This window comes from Salminus brasiliensis, chromosome 13 (assembly GCF_030463535.1).
Source record: "Salminus brasiliensis chromosome 13, fSalBra1.hap2, whole genome shotgun sequence".
NCBI classification, from domain to species: domain Eukaryota; kingdom Metazoa; phylum Chordata; class Actinopteri; order Characiformes; family Bryconidae; genus Salminus; species Salminus brasiliensis.
Genome location: NC_132890.1, coordinates 1505724 through 1526904, shown reverse-complemented (window position 1 = coordinate 1526904; position 21181 = coordinate 1505724). Strand labels below are relative to the sequence as shown.

The window sequence follows — 21181 nt, the reverse complement described above, 5'->3', positions numbered from 1 at the left end:
TGGAGAGAGAGAGGCAGAGAGAGAGAGAGAGAGAGAGAGAGAGAGAGAGAGAGAGAGAAAGGGAGAGAGAGAGGCAGAGAGAGAGAGAGAGAGAAAGGGAGAGAGAGAGAGACAGAGAGAGAGAGAGAGAGAGAGAGAGAAGGGAGAGAGAGAGGCAGAGAGAGAGAGAGAGGGAGAGAGAGAGAGTAAAGGAGAGTAAGAGAGAGTGAGAGAGAGGAGTAAAAAAGGAGAGTATAAAAGAGAGTAAGACTACACTACACTATACACTACACACAACACACACTACAACATACACTACACACTACACTATACTAGATACTACACTATATACTACACAAGTACATTTACACTACATACTACACTACACACTACACACTCTACACTATACACTGCTCTACACACTACACTATACACTACACAACACACAACATACACTACAACATACACTACACTACACACTACACTATACTAGAATACTACACTATATACTACACACTATACATTACACTACATACTACACTACACACTACACACTGTACACTATACACTGCTCTACACACTACACACTATACACTACACTACACTATACACTACACTACACTATACACTACACACACACAACACACACTACAACATACACTACACACTACACACTACACTACACATTATACACTACACTATACACTACACAACACACACTACAACATACACTACACACTACACACTACACATTATACACTACACTAGACACTACACTATATACTACACACTAGACACCACACTACACTGGTTCTGTATCTAAAGGATGAGGTTCTACAGAACCGAGAGCAGAGCAGTGAGTAGAGCGGATCTCGGGCTGAACAGAGTGGACGGGTAAAGGGGTGTTCTGTCAGCCATGTCAGACTCACTGGAGTCACTTTGTCTCTCTCACTCACACACACACACACACACACACACACACACACACACACACACAGTCATTGTGGATAATAACACATTTTCCAACAATGTTTGTGATTCTCCCCCCCCCCCCCCCCCCCCAAACCCCCCACCTGCGGCCAGAAAGAAATAAACCAGCCCTCGCAGATGGAGGGAAGGCGTGAGGGACGGAGGAGGGACGGAGGGATGCTGGAATGTGTGATTGTGTGTGCTCATAAAGGAGGGAGGGATAATGGGAAAGGAATGTGGAAGAGTTTCCCTGGAGCCCAGCAGCAGCTCCGGCTCTCTGGCCCCGGCCACGGCAGGCACACAAATCAGCCTCTCTCGCTCTCTTTCTCTCTTCCTGTGCCGACCTACTGGAGTCGGCTGTTGATGTTGGCGGAGTGCCCCTTCGGAAGAAGCTCCCTCCCTCACTCACTCCCTCACTCACTCAGTTCTCCCTCTTTCTCTCTCTCTCTCTCTCTCTCTCTCTCTCTCTCTCTCACTCCACAATGACACGACATCTTCTCAAAGACCCCTGGCAAAAAAGTGATCGGCCCCAGACCCCCCTTCAGGCCTTCTCCAAACCACAGACTGCAGTTTCTATACACACACACGCAACGACTCAGACATACACACCAACACACACACACACACAGACGACTCCAAACTTTTGAAGTCACCATTTGCTTTCAGTGTTGTCCAAAATATACAATCAACAGAAACAATGAGATGAGGCTTGTGTGTGTGTGTGTGTGTGTATGTGTGGTGTGGTAGAGTGAAGCAGCATGGGGAAAAACATCAGAGTGAGCACAGAACCATTTAAACGCCTCTCTACTCAGCAGTGAGGGGGTTCTACTGTAGAAGCTCCAGATCTCATCAGAGCAGATAAAGCAGCTGAACATAAATCCAGTAAAAAGGAGAAACAAGAGCTTCTCATTCTGAAGAAAGAAAGTAGTGAGATCTTGTCGGTGGAGCTAGTCTGAAGAACAGAGCTCGGTTCCTCCAGGTTTCTCCTGGACGCCCCCCAGTCCAGCCAGCACAGCGTGGAGGATGTGTTCAACTCCATAGGCAGCAGCAGCAGCAGCAGCAGCTCACCTGATTTACCATCATTAAGCCCTGATTTACCACCATACCAGGTGTTGATCTGAGGGAGAACGTCGTTAAATAAACTAGACTCCATGAGAGAGGAGAACTTTGGAGATGTTCTAATGATGAACACAGTGATGGAGAACCACCTCCACTTTCTGTAGGAGTGTTATTATTAGTGTTTATTCTGATATCAGGGATTTATTCACCAGAGAGAGTGACACCAACTAAATGTTTTTGCCCATAAATTGAACCTATTGGAGCCTTCAGGACGCCCTGCGGTTCCTCTTTGGTCTCAGGTGTGTTTAGGTCAGCCCAAGCGATTCACCCTCGTTCAGGAGGAGGTTTTCCCAGCTACTCACGTGTCAAGCGAAGCTCCCTCACTTCAGGTCTTCATACTCAGGTCTCCCACGCCCCTGCAAGGCAACCACGCTCGCAGCGGCGCGCTGCCCGTCTCAGGTTAGGTCGGCCATGCCGTATGGTCTGGCTGCTGGTTCCCCAGCTCTCCTTGTCTATATATTGAGCGCTGCTTTAGTGCCTGCTCAGCTCCCAACTCCTCCCAGTCCCAGGTTTGTTGTGTTTGCCCTCTTATTGCTGCTCATGTTTTTTGTACTCGTTTTGTTGAATAAAACCTCTTGCTTAGATCTCCATCTCTGCGAGTGTTCATCCCATCTTGGTCTGGCCTGACACGCCATGAGCAAACATATTGCGAATTCTACTGGTTGACATTAGAGACCAGAGGTTCAGTGAGGGTGTCGGTGTAGAACTTCTCTCAGGAGGTTCACTCATTGTCTCTGATAAATGATCACTACCACACAATCAGGAGGTCTTTTTTTCAGATGACGTCCCTGCAAAATAGTTTGGTTAGTAGAACATCACTTTGGTTCTTAGGCTGTTGAAAAGGTTGTGGGTTCGATACCCAGGCTTGGCAAGCTGCCACTGTTGGGCCCCTAGAAGAGCAAGGCCCCTTCAACCCTTTCTGCTCCCCGGGCCCTGGAGTTGTCTGCCCTCATTTATTCTTACATTTATTCATTGTATTCTCACAATTGAATATAAAAATGAAAGCAGTGTAAATCCTGTTCTAAGTTTAAATATTAAGTTTGGAAAACATTTTACAGCACACATTAAATATTATTGATCAGTGTGATTATGTTATCAGTTTTATCTGTTGAATTTTTTTGGTATTGTATTTTATTTCTTGTATTTATTGGGGAAAATTACTTACGAACAAGTATAAAAACTAAACTTAATTGTACAGGAAGTCATTATTGCAAAAACAATGTCCTTATATGAAACCAAAGGTCAACGTTTTCAAAAATTGAAGTATTATGGTGCAGAGAGCAGAAATGTAATATGTAATGTTCCCCATATGAAGTCGCAGGGTCTCAAGAGCTTATTGTTAGGTTTGGTCTAACTTGGAACGAACTATTATTCCGTCAGATGTTTTCAAGAAGTTCCTCGAACATTATTAACAGACCTTCAGACCTTCCTGGAACCGTTTAAACCAGGGCTGAATGTTCCTATAACGTTCTCTGCTAGCTGGGTTATCACTGAGGCAGAGTGTGAATGCTGGGCTCGTGAACTGGATGGAAATCTTTGGCGAGTTAGCAGGTCTTTGTAGTGGTGTTTGTCAGTAGACTGTAACAGAAAGACAGAGGAGCTGGATACTGACCACAACAAGAATACAGTCTGAGTAATCACAGACAGTCAAGTGTCTCAGTCTGACCAGCATCCAGACATGAGCTGGAGAAGAGTGAAGAAGAGAGGAGATGTTCTGACCCTTCAGTCATTGTCTAGAACATCACAGTTTGGTTTCTTGTCAAAGGGTCTTAGATTCTTACGCTCAGCTTCCAACACATCACCTTCAAGAACTAACTAATATGTAGATCCAGCTCCTGACCACCCGGACCCCTGGAGCCAGATCATCAGTGTTCTTCACTTCATCTGTTAGTGGTTCTAATGTTATGGCTAAACTGTGATCACACTGCCACCACTGATCGTTCTACTAAGCTAATTTTTGTGCTCCAGAACGACATTAGTTTTGATTCTGCCTTCTTCTAGCAAAGGTCAGGAGGTAATACACTGACCGCTAGTGATACTCCAGCATGGATGCAGAGAAGGAAATGAGACAGCACATTACACAGCAGCTCGGAGGAAGCATGGAGTGAGTGAGATATGGGAGACGCATGAATTTCACCAAACAGTGAGGATACCAACAGTGGCTCTGTGGTCAGCGTCTCCTGTTGGCTACATCGGACAGCTTTTCATCAAACTTTCAACTCTTAGGAGGTGGTAAATGTTTGTGTAATGTGAGTGTAATGTACACAATGTCCACTGAGGGCGCTGTGGAGCAGTGAAACTGGGTTCTCTGGAATAATGGATGGCGCTCCATACAATACTTTTGGGATGAGGTGGGGATGATGAGGTGGGGTGGTGGTCATCCATCTAACATACTGACCTCACTAATGCTCTTGTCGCTGAATACAATCAAATCCTCACAGCAATGTTTCTCCTCCAAATCTAGTAGAAAGTCTTCTTCTCTGGCAGTAGAGACAGTTACTCCAACTAAAGCAGGATCAACTCTTGATTTCAGAAGAAACAAGGAATGAGCAGGCGTCCCAATACTTTTGTCCATATCGTGTATAACTGGAAACTGGACGCTTTGGTTTTCATACCCTGCCATTCTACATATAGAGAGTCTGCGCAGTAGAGAACAGAGACAAAGCCAGACTCATTTGCCTACTCATTTGATAGTCCACCCACTTCTGCCAGAACGAGCCTCAGTGTCTCAGACCGTCTTCACTGAGCTTCCACTGTTGGAGCTCCGGTAAGTGGACGCTTCAACTGTAAAAGTGCAGCTCATGTAAGCTTCTCTACAGCTCAGCTCTCCATGTCCTGAACAGAGAGGACTTCATGCAGGTCCTGCTGCAGACGACCGGCCTCTTCCAGTCAAGGCTGTCTGTCAATCACTTCATTCCTAAGTGTAGCCCCGCCTTTTTCCAGTATAGCAGAGTAAGGGTTAAAACCTTTCTGGATGGATTTCTGTTGGAAAATTGAAAATGGGCCGATACCAGCACAGAGAGACTAACTGCTGGAGATGGAGAGAAAGTTTAGAGGAGTTTTGTCTTTGAAACATATAGAGTTGGGCGGGAGCTAATATCATACTTCAGCCAGCCAGCAGAGGCGCTAGACCTGTGGGTGCTTCACTTTTGAGAGGCGCTGTGCTGTCCATGCTTTCTCCAGTCAGTGGGTGAAACAGTTGACACTTCTGGATCTGAACCGAAGGCCGAGCCTCTGACCTCGCCGAACAGGAAGTACAGAAGCTCACCAGTGATCTTGGCCAGTGTTTAACACACAGGAAGTGAGAACACCACCCCATTAGCACACGCTCGGGAGGTCTAGTGAGCGGGAAGGTGGTGTTTGTGAGAGCATGCTGGTCATTGTGCAGAGCTCTCTGTGATTCTCTGTTAGACTGTGGTGGAGCTGCAGAGAGACAGAGAGGCTTTTCTGCTCAGTGAGGAAGTAAAGCTGTGGGTTTGTGGGGCACTTACGGCGGGGCCTGTGTGTCCTGCCAACCACTGCTCCATTACAGACCACTTACACAACACACACACACACACACACACACACACACACACACACATTCACATTATTGCATGCATATTGTTGAATTCAGTAATCACAACCTGGCTCTAAACTCTCCTATACTCTCTCTCTCACTCTCTCGCTCACTCACTCGCTTTTATTTCAGAAGCTAAAGCCGCAGTGAGGGGATCTTGGCTCAGGAGCTGACCTCAAACCTCGCTTAAAGGAAGAAAAACAATTTGGCTGCAATAAGGGGTCTTTTTTACCCCCCCAAAGCCGCCCACCCCCTACTCTATTCAGGACTGTAGACATAGCATGAGCGGCTGGGAGGAGATATACCAGAGAGTTTTGAGAGAGAGAGAGAGAGACGAGGGAGAGCATACTGGCCTTATTCCAGTCCGGGCAAGAATGTGATGGTGAGAGCAGAAGGAACTTTGACAAGGACCAAACTGTGATGTTCTGGATAATGACTGAAGGGTCAGAACATCTCCAGAACATCAGACATCAGTCCTGTGGGTGTTCCCTCTGGTATGCAGTGAGTCAGTACCTTCCAAAAGTACTCCAAGGATGGATAACAGTGAACCGGCGACAAGGTCATGGGCGTCCAAGGCTCTCAGTGATGCTCATGGAGGCCCCACCCACTTTACAACTTACAGGACTTAAAGAATCTGCCTGCTAACGTTAGTCTTGATGCCAGTACCACAACAGGACACTTCAGAGGTCTTGTGGAGGCCATGCTTTGACTGATCATTAGGTCTTGTGCTACACTAATTGCTACACTATATGCTACACTATATGGACAAAGTATTGGGACACCTGCTCATTCCTTGTTTCTTCTGAAGCTAAGGCTATTATAAAAAGTTGACCCTGCTTCTGTTGGAGTAACTGTTTTACTGTCCAGAGAAAAGGACTTTCTACTAGATTTTGGAGAAGGAGCATTGCTGTGAGGATTTGATTGTGTTCAGTGACAAGAGCGTTAGTGAGGTCAGGATGTTAGATAGATCATGATCACCACCCTACGCCACCTCATCCATCCCCAACTCCCAAACTCATCCCATCCAAAAGTACTGGATGGAGCTCCACCACCATCATTCCAGAGAACACAGCTCTTCTCTTCCACTGCTCCACAGCTCCTCAATGCTGGGGGGGGCTTTACACCCCTCTAGCCCACGTCTGGCATTAGGCAGCATGGAGCCAATAGGTTCATAGTTTATTTATCTGCTCCAGAGAGTCCTATTCTATTGGCAGTTCTTCTCTAGACAAGCTGTGTGTGTGTGCATTTGCACATCTGAGTCAGCAATAGGTGCAACTTAAAGTAGCTAAATGCATTCATTAAAGAGGTGTCCACAAACATTTGGATGCATAGTGTATGTCACATACACACACACACACACAACACACACACACACACACACACATCCCTTTGCCTTTCTGCTGTTGGCTTCTAATTGTCTCCTCTGTCACTCCTTTCTCCCACGCTCTCTTAAATCTGTCGCCCTGCAACAGGAACACGGACTCATATAAGATTCTGATGACAGCTCCTCAGGATTGACAGTCTGTGCAGTTACAGTGTCAGAACCCTCACCACACACTTTCAGTCCTCCTCTCTCGCACCCCTCGCTCTCTTTCCCTCCATCTGGCTCGTGTGGCTGCCTAAAGCCCATAAAACTGAGCTTATAAAGAGGGGGATAAAGGGAACAGCAGTGCGTCTCGCTGGAGTCTCCAGTATTATTTCCTCTCTCCTGAACCTCCTCCAGCAGAATCCCTTTCCCAATCCCTCCATCTCCAGAGTCAGCCTCACCGTGAAAACCCCCAAACTGCTCATGGGAATCACACTGCTGGAGGTTTAGAGGATTACGGCCTGCGTCTCGAGCTGCACCCCTGCCTTAGGTAAGGGTTTGCCCATAGTGTTGCTATTGGAAACAGTTTGCAGATGGTGTACTTGGGTCATCTATACACCCATCAGCCATAACATTAAAACCACTGACAGGTGAAGCGAAGAGCACTGATGACACTGATGACACTGACTGTCAGGAGGTGGATCTACACATTAGTCAGCAAGTAAACCAAACTGTGATGTTCTAGACAATGACTGGGCCAGAACATCTCCAAAACATCAGGCATCAGGCATTCCTGGAATGCAGCACCTACCTAAAGTGCTCCAAGGATGGACAACTGGAGAATCAGTGACAGGGTTGTGGGTGATGCTAATGGAGGTTCAGATCCTTCAGAGGTCTTGTGGAGTCCAGGCCTTGATGGGACCGAGCTGTTTTGGTGGCAGGATTCAATATTAGGTTGGTTTTAATATTATGGCTAAATGCTGTATTCACATTTCTTGAAGGGTCTTTAGGTAATGCAGGCTTATAGTCATAAAGAGACCTTCTCATCCTGGAATTCTGGAAGTTATAAAACAGTCTCTTCTAAGGATGCGATCCAAATGGAAGTTGAAATAAGGAGCACAGGTTGCTGCTGTATTTTCTCCCTCAGTGATGAAAGCTTCATGCTGCCTGTAATGGGATAGGATCAGTCCGAGCAGGTACAGTCAGGACCGTGTGTCATCCCAACAAGTGTCTCAGAGGGGATGAGCAAACTGCTAAAGCAGGAACTTCTCCTGTGTAATGTCATCTACAGACCAGGCCTCAAGGTCTTCACATAGAAACACATCACAGGGCAATGCAAACTGCAGACCTGTCCTGCAGTTCAGATCAGGATCGCTAGGGGTCTTCTATACTGGGATTCTGTTCTTCTATAACCGGTTCTGCAAGGATTCTAGTAACTCAGAAAACGTCGGATGTCTAAATGGTTCTGAGCCTGGACAAATGGCTTTTGGTGGACAACCTTTTATAGGTGATTTTATTGCACCATTAAGGGTCTTAAAAAGGAAGAGAAGAGAGGAGAAAAAAAGCTAATGTTGAGACTGAGAGAGAGAAAAGAAGAGACAAGGAGCTGAGAAATGAAGAGGCGAGACGATGCAAGGCCAGGTGAGAAGAAAAGAGATGAGATAAGACAAGGCGAGGCAAGATGAGACAAGGCGAGAAGAGAAAAGAGAAGAGATGAGACAAGACAAGAGAAGATGAGACATGAAGAGACAAGACAAGACGGGGCAAGGCAAGACAAAGTGAGAAGAGAAGAGACAAGAAGAGAAGAGATGAGACAAGGTGAGGTGAAGTGAGACAACGTGAGAAGAGAAAGGAAGAAAAGAGATGAGATGAGACAAGAGGAGATGAGACATGAAGAGACAAGGCAAGACGACGTGAGAAGAGAAGAGACAAAGTGAGAAGAGACAAGACGAGGCAAGGCCAGGTGAGACAAGGAGAAAAGAGACAAGGGGAGATAAGATAAGAGGAGCTGAGAAATGAAGAAATGAGACGAGGCAAGGCCAGGTGAGACAAGGCAAGAAGAGAAAAGAGAAGAGATGAGACATGAAGAGACGAGACAAGACGAGGCGAGGCAGGACAAGTTGAGAAAAGAAGAGATGAGATAAGACAAGGTGAGGCAAAGTGAGACAAGGTAAGAAGAGAAGAGGCAAGACGAGGCAAGAAGAGATGAGACGAGATGAGACAAGGAGAGAAGAGAAGTAAAGAGGAGAGAAAAGACAAGATTAGATGAGACAATAAGATAAAAGAGGAGAGGAGAACTCTGGTGACTCTTTAACTGTCTCAACCTCAGTTATTTGAATTTGCTTCGTCATGCTGTGAACATTAGTCCCCTCAAATGACTAAATACACCCCCCCCACACACACACACTCATACTGTACATGCAAACATGACGTGACACCTCCGGTTCTCCAGGTTCTCCCTCCTCCCTCTCTCTCTCTCTCTCTCTCTCTCTCTCTCTCTCTCTCTCTCTCTCTCCCTCCTTCCCCTCTCTCTCTTTCTCTTTCTCTCTCTCTCTCTCTGTGTGTCTGTGCAGGAGTCTCTGGACGCCAGACTTCTGGGGCTCCACAGCTAATTAGGAGTGTTTATTTAGGTCGTGGGGGCTCCAAGGCGAGGGGAAACTTTTCATCCTTGTAGCAGTGGAAACATCATGTAGAATTCCCATTCCCGTTCAGTCACACACACACACACACACACACACACACACACACACACACACTCTAAGCTTGCGGGGCTTGGTTGGCAGAGGGCTATGAGAGAATGGTGGATTATTGGAGAGGAGGAGGAGGAGGAGGAGGACAGGAGGAAAATGAGGGGGGACAGAAAGGCCGTTTCTCAGCAGGAGAACAGCAGAGGCAGTTTGGCAGCAGAGAGGAAGTCCAGGAAGAGGCTTAACACATCAAATAGTACAGGGACAAAAGTATTGGGACACCTGCTTATTCATTATTTCTTCTGAAATCAAGAGTATTCAAGAGTTGATCCTGCTTTTGTTGGAGTAACTGTCTCTACTGATTTTGGAGGAGCATTGCTGTGAGGATTTGATTGCATTCAGCAGCAAGAGCATTTGTATGCATGATCACCACCCAACCTCATCATCCCACCTCCCCAACTAATCCCTTCCAAAAGTACTGGGTGGAGCTCCACCACCATCATTCCAGAGAACACAGTTCTTCCACTGCTCCACAGCTCCTCAATGCTGGGGGGCTTTATACCCCTCTAGCCCACGCCTGGCATTATTAGGCAGCATGGAGCCAATAGGGTCATGATGTTGATCTGCTCCAGAGGGTCCTATTCTATTGGCAGTACTTCTTCCTTACAGGGACTAGACAAGCTGTGCATGTGTGTGTGTGCATTTGCACATCTGCACATCAGCAATGGGTGCAACTTATAGTAGCTGAATGCATTCTTTAGAAGGGGTGTCCACAAACATTTGGACGTATAGTGTATAGTGTAGGTTAGCTCGAGCTTGAGCACCAGACCTTCTGTCTGTGTCCAAAAATCGCTCGGGTCCCTGAGTATTTTCTCAGCAGTTCACGTCTTCGCGGCGCTGTGCATTAATGCCTTTTCCGTGTCTGAGTAAGAGCCGACTGCAGGCGTCATCGCTGTGCTTCTGCAGCATTAGAGTGGACACTCCTGTCCTCTGAGGTAATTATTCAGCGTCTCAGTGACCTGTGAAAAGCACTCTTTCAAACACACTCCCAGAGTCTGTTACTGTTGGCACGGCAACACTGACCACAGTGCCTGCCCAGTCACCAATCTAGACACACACACACACACACACACACATAAACGCACACAAATATCGAAGACACACAGACTTACCACAAAGCCTTTCCTGCTGCCTGCCCAGACTCACACACACACACACACACTGACCACAGGGCCTGCTTAGACCAGCCAGACTCTCGACTATCTACACACACACTCACACACGAACACACACACACACACACACACACACACACAGATGGTAGTTTTACTATATGTAGTGAGGACCACCATTGATTTTTGTATATTTTTGTATTATTGTACCTGAGTAAACCTACACCTAAACCTCATCCTAACCTTAACCCCAAACCTAAACACACTAGGCCTAAACCTTACACCAACCATAACCACTAAAACCCTAAACCTAACATTAACCCTAAACTTAACCTTACCCCCAGACCTTAAATCTAACTCCAATCATAGAAACCCTTAAACCCTAATCCCAACCCTAACCGGACTAACCCTAAACCTTATCTTAATCCCAACCCTAACCAGGCTAACCCTAAACCTTATCTTAATCCCAACCCTAACTGGACTAACCCTAAACCTAATCTTAATCCCAACCCTAACCAGGCTAACCCTAAACCTTATCTTAATCCCAACCCTAACCAGGCTAACCCTAAACCTTATCTTAATCCCAACCCTAACCAGGCTGACCCTTAACCTAATCTTAATCCCAACCCTAACCAGGCTGACCCTAAACCTAATCTTAATCCCAACCCTAACCAGACTAACCCTAAACCTTATCCTAATCCCAACCCTAACCAGGCTGACCCTAAACCTAATCTTAATCCCAACCCTAACCAGGCTGACCCTAAACCTAATCTTAATCCCAACCCTAACCAGACTAACCCTAAACCTTATCTTAATCCCAACCCTAACCAGGCTGACCCTAAACCTAATCTTAATCCCAACCCTAACCAGGCTGACCCCAAACCTTATCTTAATCCCAACCCTAACCAGGCTGACCCTAAACCTAATCTTAATCCCAACCCTAACCAGGCTAACCCTAAATCTAATCACAACTCAACTATGCTAACTTAACTTTAATCCCAACATTAAACCTAACCCTAAACCCAATCCCAAGCCTAACCATATTAGCTAAAAACCTAACCTTTATCCTGACCATAACCATACTAACCTTAAACATAACTTTAATCCCAACCCTAAACCTAATCATACTAACCTGAATTATTTTATTACCAATGATAACCTAACTAACCCCAAACTAACACTAACCTAATCCTAACCTTAACTCTAACTACTCTTTGTACTATACTAACCCTAAACTAAACCTCACGTTAACCCCAACCCTAACCATAAACCTAACCAACCTTAAACCTAAGCTTAACCTTAACCCAAACCCTAACCTAACCTTAAACCCAACCCTACTCCTAACCCTAATGTCCCTAAACCAGATCTTAAGATTAATCCCAACACTAACCATAGCCTTATTCATTCTAAACCTAATTTTAACCCCACCCCTAAACCTAACCTTAAACCCAACCCTAACCCTAATGTCCCTAAACCAAATCTTAACTAACCATAACCATAACTTCACTAACCATAGCCTCATTCTAAACCTAAATTTAAACGTAGGCCTGACCCTAAATCTGACCTTAACTATAACCATAATCACACAAACCCTAAACCTAAAACCTAAACCTAAACCTTAACCTTAATCTCAGTATCTGACAGTTCATTTGTCATGGTGTCCTACTGGTGTGAGGGCACAGACTGTGTGGTCTTCAGTGATACAGTAGCCCAGAAACGCACACACACACACACACACACACACACACACACACACACACACACACTCACACTCACCTCACAAATAATATGATGCCTCTTTTCCAATGTCATAATGGATACATCAATGCACGCAAGCATACACACACACACACATACACACACACCCACATACACACACACATACACACACACACACACACACAGCCATTACAGTAATGTAAGAGGACGGCCGTGGCCTGTTCAGTCATAAAGTCTGCAGTAAGAGCCAGACTACAGTCTGCAGCATCCGATCTTCTACTGTTCAGCTCTAATTCATGACAGTAATGTGCCTCAATCAGAGCTGCATGCTTTACTGATCAGCAGCCTCATAAATCTCCCGTCCTTCTGCAGAATTACACCGGCCTGCCTGCCTGAATCATCACTCCCCCTGGATTACACACTCGCTCTCTCGCTCTCTCGCTCTCGCTCTCGCGTCTTACTCTCAGTCTCTGCTGACTGCACTCGTCTAAACCGTCGTCAGGTCCCACATAAATCTGAGGTGGTCTTTTTTTGGGCCGGTCCCTCCTGCCCAGTGGAGACACTGAGTGTGTTGTGAGTTCACAGGAAGGCCATTGATCACGACCTCTCGGACGCCCGCCCGCCCCCCACCTTCTCTCTGAAGTGCTGGAGGGCCGATGGGACGAGAAATGAAAATAAGCGTCTCCTGACGTCCTCCCGGTCATTAATCACAGCCAGCACGGCCCCACGGCCACGCCAAAAACGCTCTGTGATAGATTCGCTCAGTGAAGGATGCCCACCGGGTTGTGGTGGGGGGTCTGGTTTAAGTTTCTGATTCCCTAAACAAGAATTTTGAAGTCAAGGCATGACTGAAGTGTCTTTCAGCTTTAATTCAAGAGATTAACGGCTTACAATTACAGCACAGTCCCTCCATTCTCACAGGCTCAGAAGTATTGAGACAGCCTACATTTACATTGATGGCATTTAGCAGACGCTCTTATCCAGAGTGACTTACAAGGTTACTGGTATTACAGAGGAGGGCCAGTGCAGTGTTAGGAGTCTTGGCTAAGGACCTTTATTGGCGTAGCGCAGCAGCACAGTCACCCAGACCAGGAATCGAACCCCAGTCTCCAACACAGTGTGGCAGCTCAGTGGCAGGTAGTGGTGTTATCTGTTCCACCACACCAACCACTACTAAACTAATTCCATTGTAAATAAAAGGATCATTTTTAATACTTGGCTGCAGTCATTTACAATCTCTGACTGGCCAAACTCTGGAACCCCTGGACATCACCAAATGTAGAGTCCTGCTTTGCCAGGCCTTCAGCTGCTGCTTGTTTGTGGGTCTTTCTGCTTCAGTTTTGTCCTTATTAAGAGAAAAGCTGATCAGCTAAGTTGAGCTCAGGTCAGCATTCCTTTGTCTTATGAAGCTCTTGGGTTCTTCTGCTGTATGTTTGGCTCATTGTCCATCTGTCATGTCCCCAAGTTAGCAGAGAGCATTATAAAGATGTTTCTAAAAGGAGTGTTACACTCACCGTTACATTATAGAAACATCAGCAGCAACTAAAAATACAATAATGAAAATACAGTGCAAAGAAATCTGAAATAAAAATATAAAAATCACACTTTTTTTTCAAGTTTTTCTAACGTAATTGCTTAACTTATTTAAACATAGAATAGAATATTTTTCTGAATTTACACTAAACTGTAAAGACTGAACTTGCACAACTCTTTGAAAAAGATTAGACTTAGAGATTGTTCTGAAGAACAAGAATCAGAATGTTCAGAATGTTCAAAGCAACCAAACATGTCAAACTCTGAAGCTCCATCCAATCACCAATCAGCTCCATCCAGAACATAGAGCTCCATTCACTTCAGAACCCATCCTGCTACTTCTACTTCTGCCAGTGCCTCCACCATGTTTGACAGATGTTGTGGTGTTGCATTTCTTCTCCATACTCAAGTTCATCCTGGGTATTAGGTAATCTCACCTCACCCCAAACTCATCCCAAAAGTACTGGATGGAGCTCCACCACCATGCTCCACAGCTTCTCAATGCTGGGGGGCTTTATACCCCTCTAGCCCACGCCTGGCATTATTAGGCAGCATGGAGCCAATAGGGTCAATAGGATCTGCTCCAGAGAGTCCTATTCTATTGGCAGCACTTCTTCTCTAGAGGGACTAGACAAGCTGTGTGTGCATTTGCACATCTTAAAAAATGGATGATAACACGGCAGTCCCTCACATCAGCATCTCAGCACGTGAATGTGCTCTTAGTCCACCTCATTATAAACTCCGCTTGAGCTCTCTTGTAGACCTCAGTGTGGTTTTGGCCTGCTCAGTGTGTGTGTGTGAGCTGAAGGCTTGTATAATGGTTATGGTCTGGCAGGGACTCCCTCTTTCTCCTCATTTATAAACACACACCTCCTCCATCATGGTCATCAGAGAGCAGCTCTCCTCACGTCAGGAAATGCACTGAGCTCATCGAGTTCCTGAGAACAAACGTGAGAGAGCAGGGGAACCAGGGGGAGGAGGAAATGAGATGTTCACCAGACATGAGCAGTGTGTCTGATGAACAATACTGATGACCTGGTGACCTTCTGTCTGCTGTAAACACAGCTACTGGACATGACGGACCTGCAACCTGCTGTGACGTCAGTGTCTTTGGGTTTTTCTAGAGTTGATCAGCCAAGACAGTCTACAGCTCTATCAAATAATCAGCCATAACATTAAAACCACCAAGAGGTGATGTGAGTAACATTGACTGGCGGTGGGATCTAAATATTAGGCAGCGAGTGGACAGTCAGGTCTTGAAGGTGATGTGTTCGAAGTTGAGCGTAAGAATCTGAGAACCAAACTGTGATGTTCTAGACAATGACTGAACATCTCCAGAACATCAGGCATCAGGTCTTGTGGGGTGTTCCTCCTGGTATGCAGTGGTCAGTACCTACCAAAAGTGCTCCAAGAAGGACAACCTGTGAACCGGCGTCAGGCTAATAGGCGCCCCAGGCTCTCTTTGATGCTCATGGAGGCTCCGCCCACCTCACAACTTACAGGACTTAAAGGATCTGCTGCTAACGTTCGTCTAGTGGTGCCAGATACACAGCAGGACACCTTCAGAGGCCTTGTGGAGGCCATGCCTCGACAAGTTAGAGCTATTTTGGTGGCATCAGGGTGGTTTTAATGTTGTGGCTGATCAAGAGAGAGTAAGAGAGCTTTGGCAGGAAGTGTGTTTTGATTTCCTGGGCTGAGTGAGGGCAGGAGAGAGGGTGTGTGTGTACCGTGGGGACGGCTCTGTTGCCTCTAGACTGCAGTGTTTATCATAACAGCTGTCCACAAGGGAAACCTGGCAGCACCATCAAAGCCTCATTTACACCCAGCATGTTCTCATCATCATCACACACACACACACACACACACACACACACAGGAACACAGACACAACAAATATAAACAGATACTTATATCTGTAACACAGAGGCAAATCAGGGTAGTGTGTGTGTGTGTGTGTGTGCACATGACAGTGTGATATACTGACTCTGATATACTGTAAAAAAAAAAAAAAAAAAAAACTCAATAACATTAGAATGACTCTACTGCCATCTAGTGGTGAAGAGTGAGACCAGCTAGGCGGCTGTTGTGTTGTCATCTCCATGGTGACAGCTCAGTTACCTGGGCAGGAGCTCTTCAGTGAAAACACACCGTTTACAGGAGGAGGACAGTAAGTGGACGCTGATCCAGCCATGACTACAGTGTTCTCCAGGTATGGTGCCATTTGGTTCATATGTGCTGGTAGAACAGCTAGAATAGGTTCCTCAAACCCAGCACCTACTGACTCATTGACTCGAGCTTAGAGCCCAGCTGGCCTCGAACGTCAGCAGAATGTAGGTTGTGAGGTCCAAAACTCAATGTCAGGTTCACCTAGAATAGTGACGACTGCTGATGTTGAGATGTTGAGAGTGCTGGTTTTGAGTCGTGGTGTAATGTCATATTGACAAATGTTTGTGGACACCCCTTGTCTAGTGCCTGTAGAGAAGTACTGCGAGTAGAATAGGAATGTCTGACTCTCTGGTATAAAGCCCCCCAGCACTGAGGAGCTGTGGAGCAGTGGAGGAACTGTGTTCTCTGGAATGATGATGGTGGTGGAGCTCCATCCAGTACTTTTGTTTAGGATGAGTTGGGGATGATGAGGTGGGCTGGTGATCATCAACCATCCAACATTCTGACCTCATTAGCTCTTATGTCTCTGAATGTAATCAAATCCTCACAGCAATGCCCCTCCTCCAAAATCCAGTAGAAAGTCTTCTTCCCTGGACAATAGAGACAGTTACTCAGACGGGACAAAAGCAGATTTCCAAATACTTTTGTCCATAAAGTGTACATTGCTGGTTTTAAGCCATGGTGTTAATTAAGCAAAATTCAACGCCTGTCTAAAGCTACCACTCCCTCCTCCAGAGACACCCAGCTGAAGACCATGGAGGCCACCATAAGCAATGCTGAGAAGTACATGGGTCAGTTCTGCACGCTGCTCGCCGCATACACTCGCAAAACAGCTAAACTCCGAGACAAGGCCGACGCGCTGTCCCGACAGCTGCACGACTTCGCCTGTACAGAAGACCCTGAGCTGAATATATGCCTGAAGAACTTCTCTGAAGACCTGTCCATGGTGCAGGACTACAGACAAGCCGAGGTAAGACCATAAGGTATAAAGCAGGAGAACCGGGGAACCCTTTGCTCAACAGCTGATTTCACCAAACGCTCCCGTCTGCACAGGTGGAGAGGCTGGACACACGTGTGGTCACCCCTTTGAAGGCGTATGGTGACATAGTGAAAACTAAACGAGTGAGTTTTATGGATGTTTCTCCATAAACATCATCTTTAGCTCAATTAGTACAAATATAATTAATATTCAGTGTATTTAAAAACTTCACCAAATGTGGGCCGGGCTAAGGCGCTGCCACTAAGATCCGAGGAGGCTGCTTGCCATCAGCAGCCGGAGTCAGAGAGAGCTCAATTGGCCTTGCTCTCTCAGACGTAGGTCTCAAAGGGGTTCTGATCTGTTCTGCAACCACGTTCAAAATATCTTTGATTTTTAGGCAGATCTGAAGAAGTTTAGTGCCGACCGTAACAAGGAGCTGAAGGAGCTGCAGAGACTGGAGAAGATCCGGCTGAAGAACCCAGCAGACAGACAGAGCATTGTATCCTTTAACAGCAGACGTAAGAACCGTTCTGAGAAACTACAGCTCGGTCCTGAATGCTCTGGACTTTCCTTAATCCACTCCACCAGTCGCAGGTAAAACAGCCCAGAAATGGAAAGTGGACAGAAGGACTGGTCATTATTGAGAGTGTCATGAGCTCATGTTCTCCCATTCTTCTACACAGAGCCATGACATCTTCAATAACCATTTGGATGGTTTGCTTTGGTGGACACCAACTGTTTGTAGCTGGTGTTTAATAGGACCTTGGTTGTAGATGAGACTTAAAAGGGTTCCACTGTTTGCTTAGTCTAGTCAGTTAACTCTATTCAACTAATGGAGATATGGGATAGCTGAAGTTTGGGAGAAGGACCATGGCTGAAGCTCTTCCTTATTTGAATCTAATGTCCTATTAACATCTACCTGTTTCCTGTGGCAAAGTTTTCACACCCCACTGACAACCTATCCAGCCTGTTGCTGTTAAGCTCTCGAGTCCAGCCTTCTAGCCTTAAGCAGAGGCCACCAGCCCACGTTCCCGGCCCTGCTTTAGTCATGTAGTCTTACAGAACCCAAGCATGATGAAGGTGTGGTCTAAGCAGGCATGTAATGTGGTGTCTAAGACTAGTGTTAGACTTCCAGTTAGTCAGTACATTGAAGCACTAGGCCTCTGGTTTCTGGTTTGTTGATTCCGGCACAGGCAGAGGTGAACGTGCAGAGAGCCAGCAGCAATGCCAGCAGGAGCACCAGGCAGATGGAGGAGGCCATCATTGATTTCCAGAGACAAAAACTGGAGGATGTCAAGGTCATACATTCACAACCAACACAGCACACACCACATGTACCATAGAATATCATTTACATTTACTCCAGATATTAGCCATAACATTAAAACCACTGACAGCTGATCTACATATTAGTCAGGTCTTGAAGGTGATGTGATGGAAGCTGAGCGTAAGAATCTGAGACACTTTGACAAGAACCAAACTGTGATGTTCTAGACAATGACTGAAGGATCAGAACATCTCCAGAACATCAGGCATCAGGTCTTGTGGGGTGTTCCCTCCTGGTATGCAGTGGTCAGCACCTACCGAAAGTGCTCCAAGGAAGGATAACCAGTGAACTGTCGACAGGGTCATGGGCGTCCAAGGCTCTCAGTGATGCTCATGGAGGCTCCGCCCACCTCACAACTTACAGGACTTAATGGATCTGCTGCTAATATTAGTCTTGGTGTTCCAGATACCATAGTAGGATGCCTACAGAGGTCTTGGACTGTTTTGGTGGCATAAGGGGGATTTAAACACGATTAGGTTGATAGTTCTAATGTTATGGCTGATCAGTGACACTCATATGCCAGAAACAGAAATCAGTGAATGCTAGAAGAGATGGGTCTTCTATTATATTTACTTCATTAGCCGACACTTCACTTATAAATCATCAAAAATGATGTCTTCATTACCTTCAGAGGATCTTCACAGACTTTATCATGGTGGAGATGCTGTTCCACGCCAAAGCTCTCGAGGTCTACACCCACACCTTCAAGAACATGGAATCCATAGACACTGACAAAGATCTAGAGGTGAAGATGAATTTATTGGTTCAGTAAACTGTCATCATAATCATGTGCCCTGGAGTACAGTGGTGAAAGACCCTAAACAACCCTAAACCTCATTCTGCAGCTGTTTAGGAACCGCATCCAGGTGTCAGGTTCTGCTCTGGAAAACACGTCACCCACTGCCGACATGTCACTACCCCACTACCCCAACTCCCCTTCCTCTACCCTTGGAGTGCCACAGTACCCCAGCCCACCGCCCAACATCCCCAGAATGACCTTGGGGCCCAAGCAGGTGAACTCAGGACAGGCTTGGTTTAATAACCATTTGAATGTTAATTCTAAAACAAATCTAATGTTATATAGAGTTAATTACAGGTAGACATTCTCACTGACCACTGACTTTCTGTTTATTTGGGTTTATTCTAATGTTATATAGAGTTAATTACAGGTAGACACTCTCACTGACCACTGACTTTATGTTTATTTGGGTTTATTCTAATGTTATATAGAGTTAATTACAGGTAGACACTCTCACTGACCACTGACTTTATGTTGATTTGGGTTTATTCTAATGTTATATAGAGTTAATTACAGGTAGACACTCTCACTGACCACTGACTTTATGTTTATTTGGGTTCATTCTAATGTTATATAGAGTTAATTACAGGTAGACACTCTCACTGACCACTGACTTTATGTTTATTTGGGTTTATTCTAATGTTATATAGAGTTAATTACAGGTAGACACTCTCACTGACCACTGACTTTATGTTTATTAGGTTTATTCTAATGTTATATAGAGTTAATTACAGGTAGACACTCTCACTGACCACTGACTTTATGTTTATTTGGGTTCATTCTAATGTTATATAGAGTTAATTACAGGTAGACGCTCTCACTGACCACTGACTTTATGTTTATTTGGGTTTATTCTAATGTTATATAGAGTTCATTACAGGTAGACACTCACACTGACCACTGACTTTATGTTTATTAGGTTTATTCTAATGTTATATAGAGTTAATTACAGGTAGACACTCTCACTGACCACTGACTTTATGTTTATTAGGTTTATTCTAATGTTATATAGAGTTAATTACAGGTAGACACTCTCTCTGACCACTGACTTTCTGTTTATTTGGGTTTATTCTAATGTTATATAGAGTTAATTACAGGTAGACACTGACTTTAGATAAAGGCACCTCCGTTTTCTCGCCTCTTCTTCTCTTCTTCAGGCTCTGAGCACAGCTCTCCGCAGACAGAGACAGATGGTGGATAAAGATGAGGAGGATGATGAAGACGAAGATGAGGAAGAGGAGCGATATGAGTCTGAGGAAGATGTGCAGGAGCCTAGAAGTTTCCGACAGTCTTACGCTGCTGAATACATCACGACCCACAGACAGAAATGATGAACAGTCCTACTGAAAGAACCCTTACTGCAGTGCCGGGTGCAGGCCGGAGGTTCGGAGGGGGTGTGATGCGAGTGTGTTAAATGGTGTAACTGTCGTTAAAGCAGTGCTGTTCACGTGTTCTAATAATTATATGATGTATATTTTTGTGTTATACGTAATTAATAAAACAGTGTACATTTGCATATTATACACTAAAATTCTATTTTAGATATTTTATTTAAGAAGTTGAATATTTTTGTGATACAAAATATTAATTCATTCATCAGTTCATGTATATATATATATATATTATATATATTATATTATAATAAATGATATGCAGTAATTCTCTCTTTATAGACATTTTTGAAATTTTAATGCTCACTTCTGAAATCTGAACACTTCTGGATATAATTTAAACAGAGCTTAATTTTTTTACGCCCAGTAGCATCATTTAAGTAGATCCTCCTCGTTCTACCAAATCAGACCTGACCCGTCGGGGGATGGAGCCCACAAGACCTCTGAAGGTGTCCTGCTGTGGTATCTGGAGCACC

At 45.3% G+C, this 21181-nt stretch overlaps 1 protein-coding gene across 1 annotated transcript; it reads left to right on the top strand.

Moving 5' to 3' along the window:
* The first annotated feature begins 16164 nt into the window (after positions 1–16164).
* LOC140575161 (CBY1-interacting BAR domain-containing protein 2-like) lies at positions 16165–20858 on the top strand. Its single transcript, XM_072695354.1, has 9 exons — positions 16165–16252; positions 16945–17179; positions 17263–17331; positions 17586–17687; positions 17777–17782; positions 18382–18486; positions 19147–19260; positions 19361–19528; positions 20472–20858. The coding sequence occupies exons 1-9, from the start codon at positions 16233–16235 to the stop codon at positions 20643–20645; spliced, it is 993 nt and encodes a 330-aa protein (XP_072551455.1). The 5' UTR covers positions 16165–16232; the 3' UTR covers positions 20646–20858.
* The last annotated feature ends 323 nt before the right edge of the window (positions 20859–21181 follow it).

Coding starts and splice junctions, on each gene's coding strand:
- LOC140575161 (XM_072695354.1), top strand. CDS start 16,233: ATGACTACAGTGTTCTCCAG. Junction 17,180..17,262: donor AGGACTACAGACAAGCCGAG/GTAAGACCATAA, acceptor CCGTCTGCACAG/GTGGAGAGGCTGGACACACG. Junction 17,332..17,585: donor ACATAGTGAAAACTAAACGA/GTGAGTTTTATG, acceptor TTTGATTTTTAG/GCAGATCTGAAGAAGTTTAG.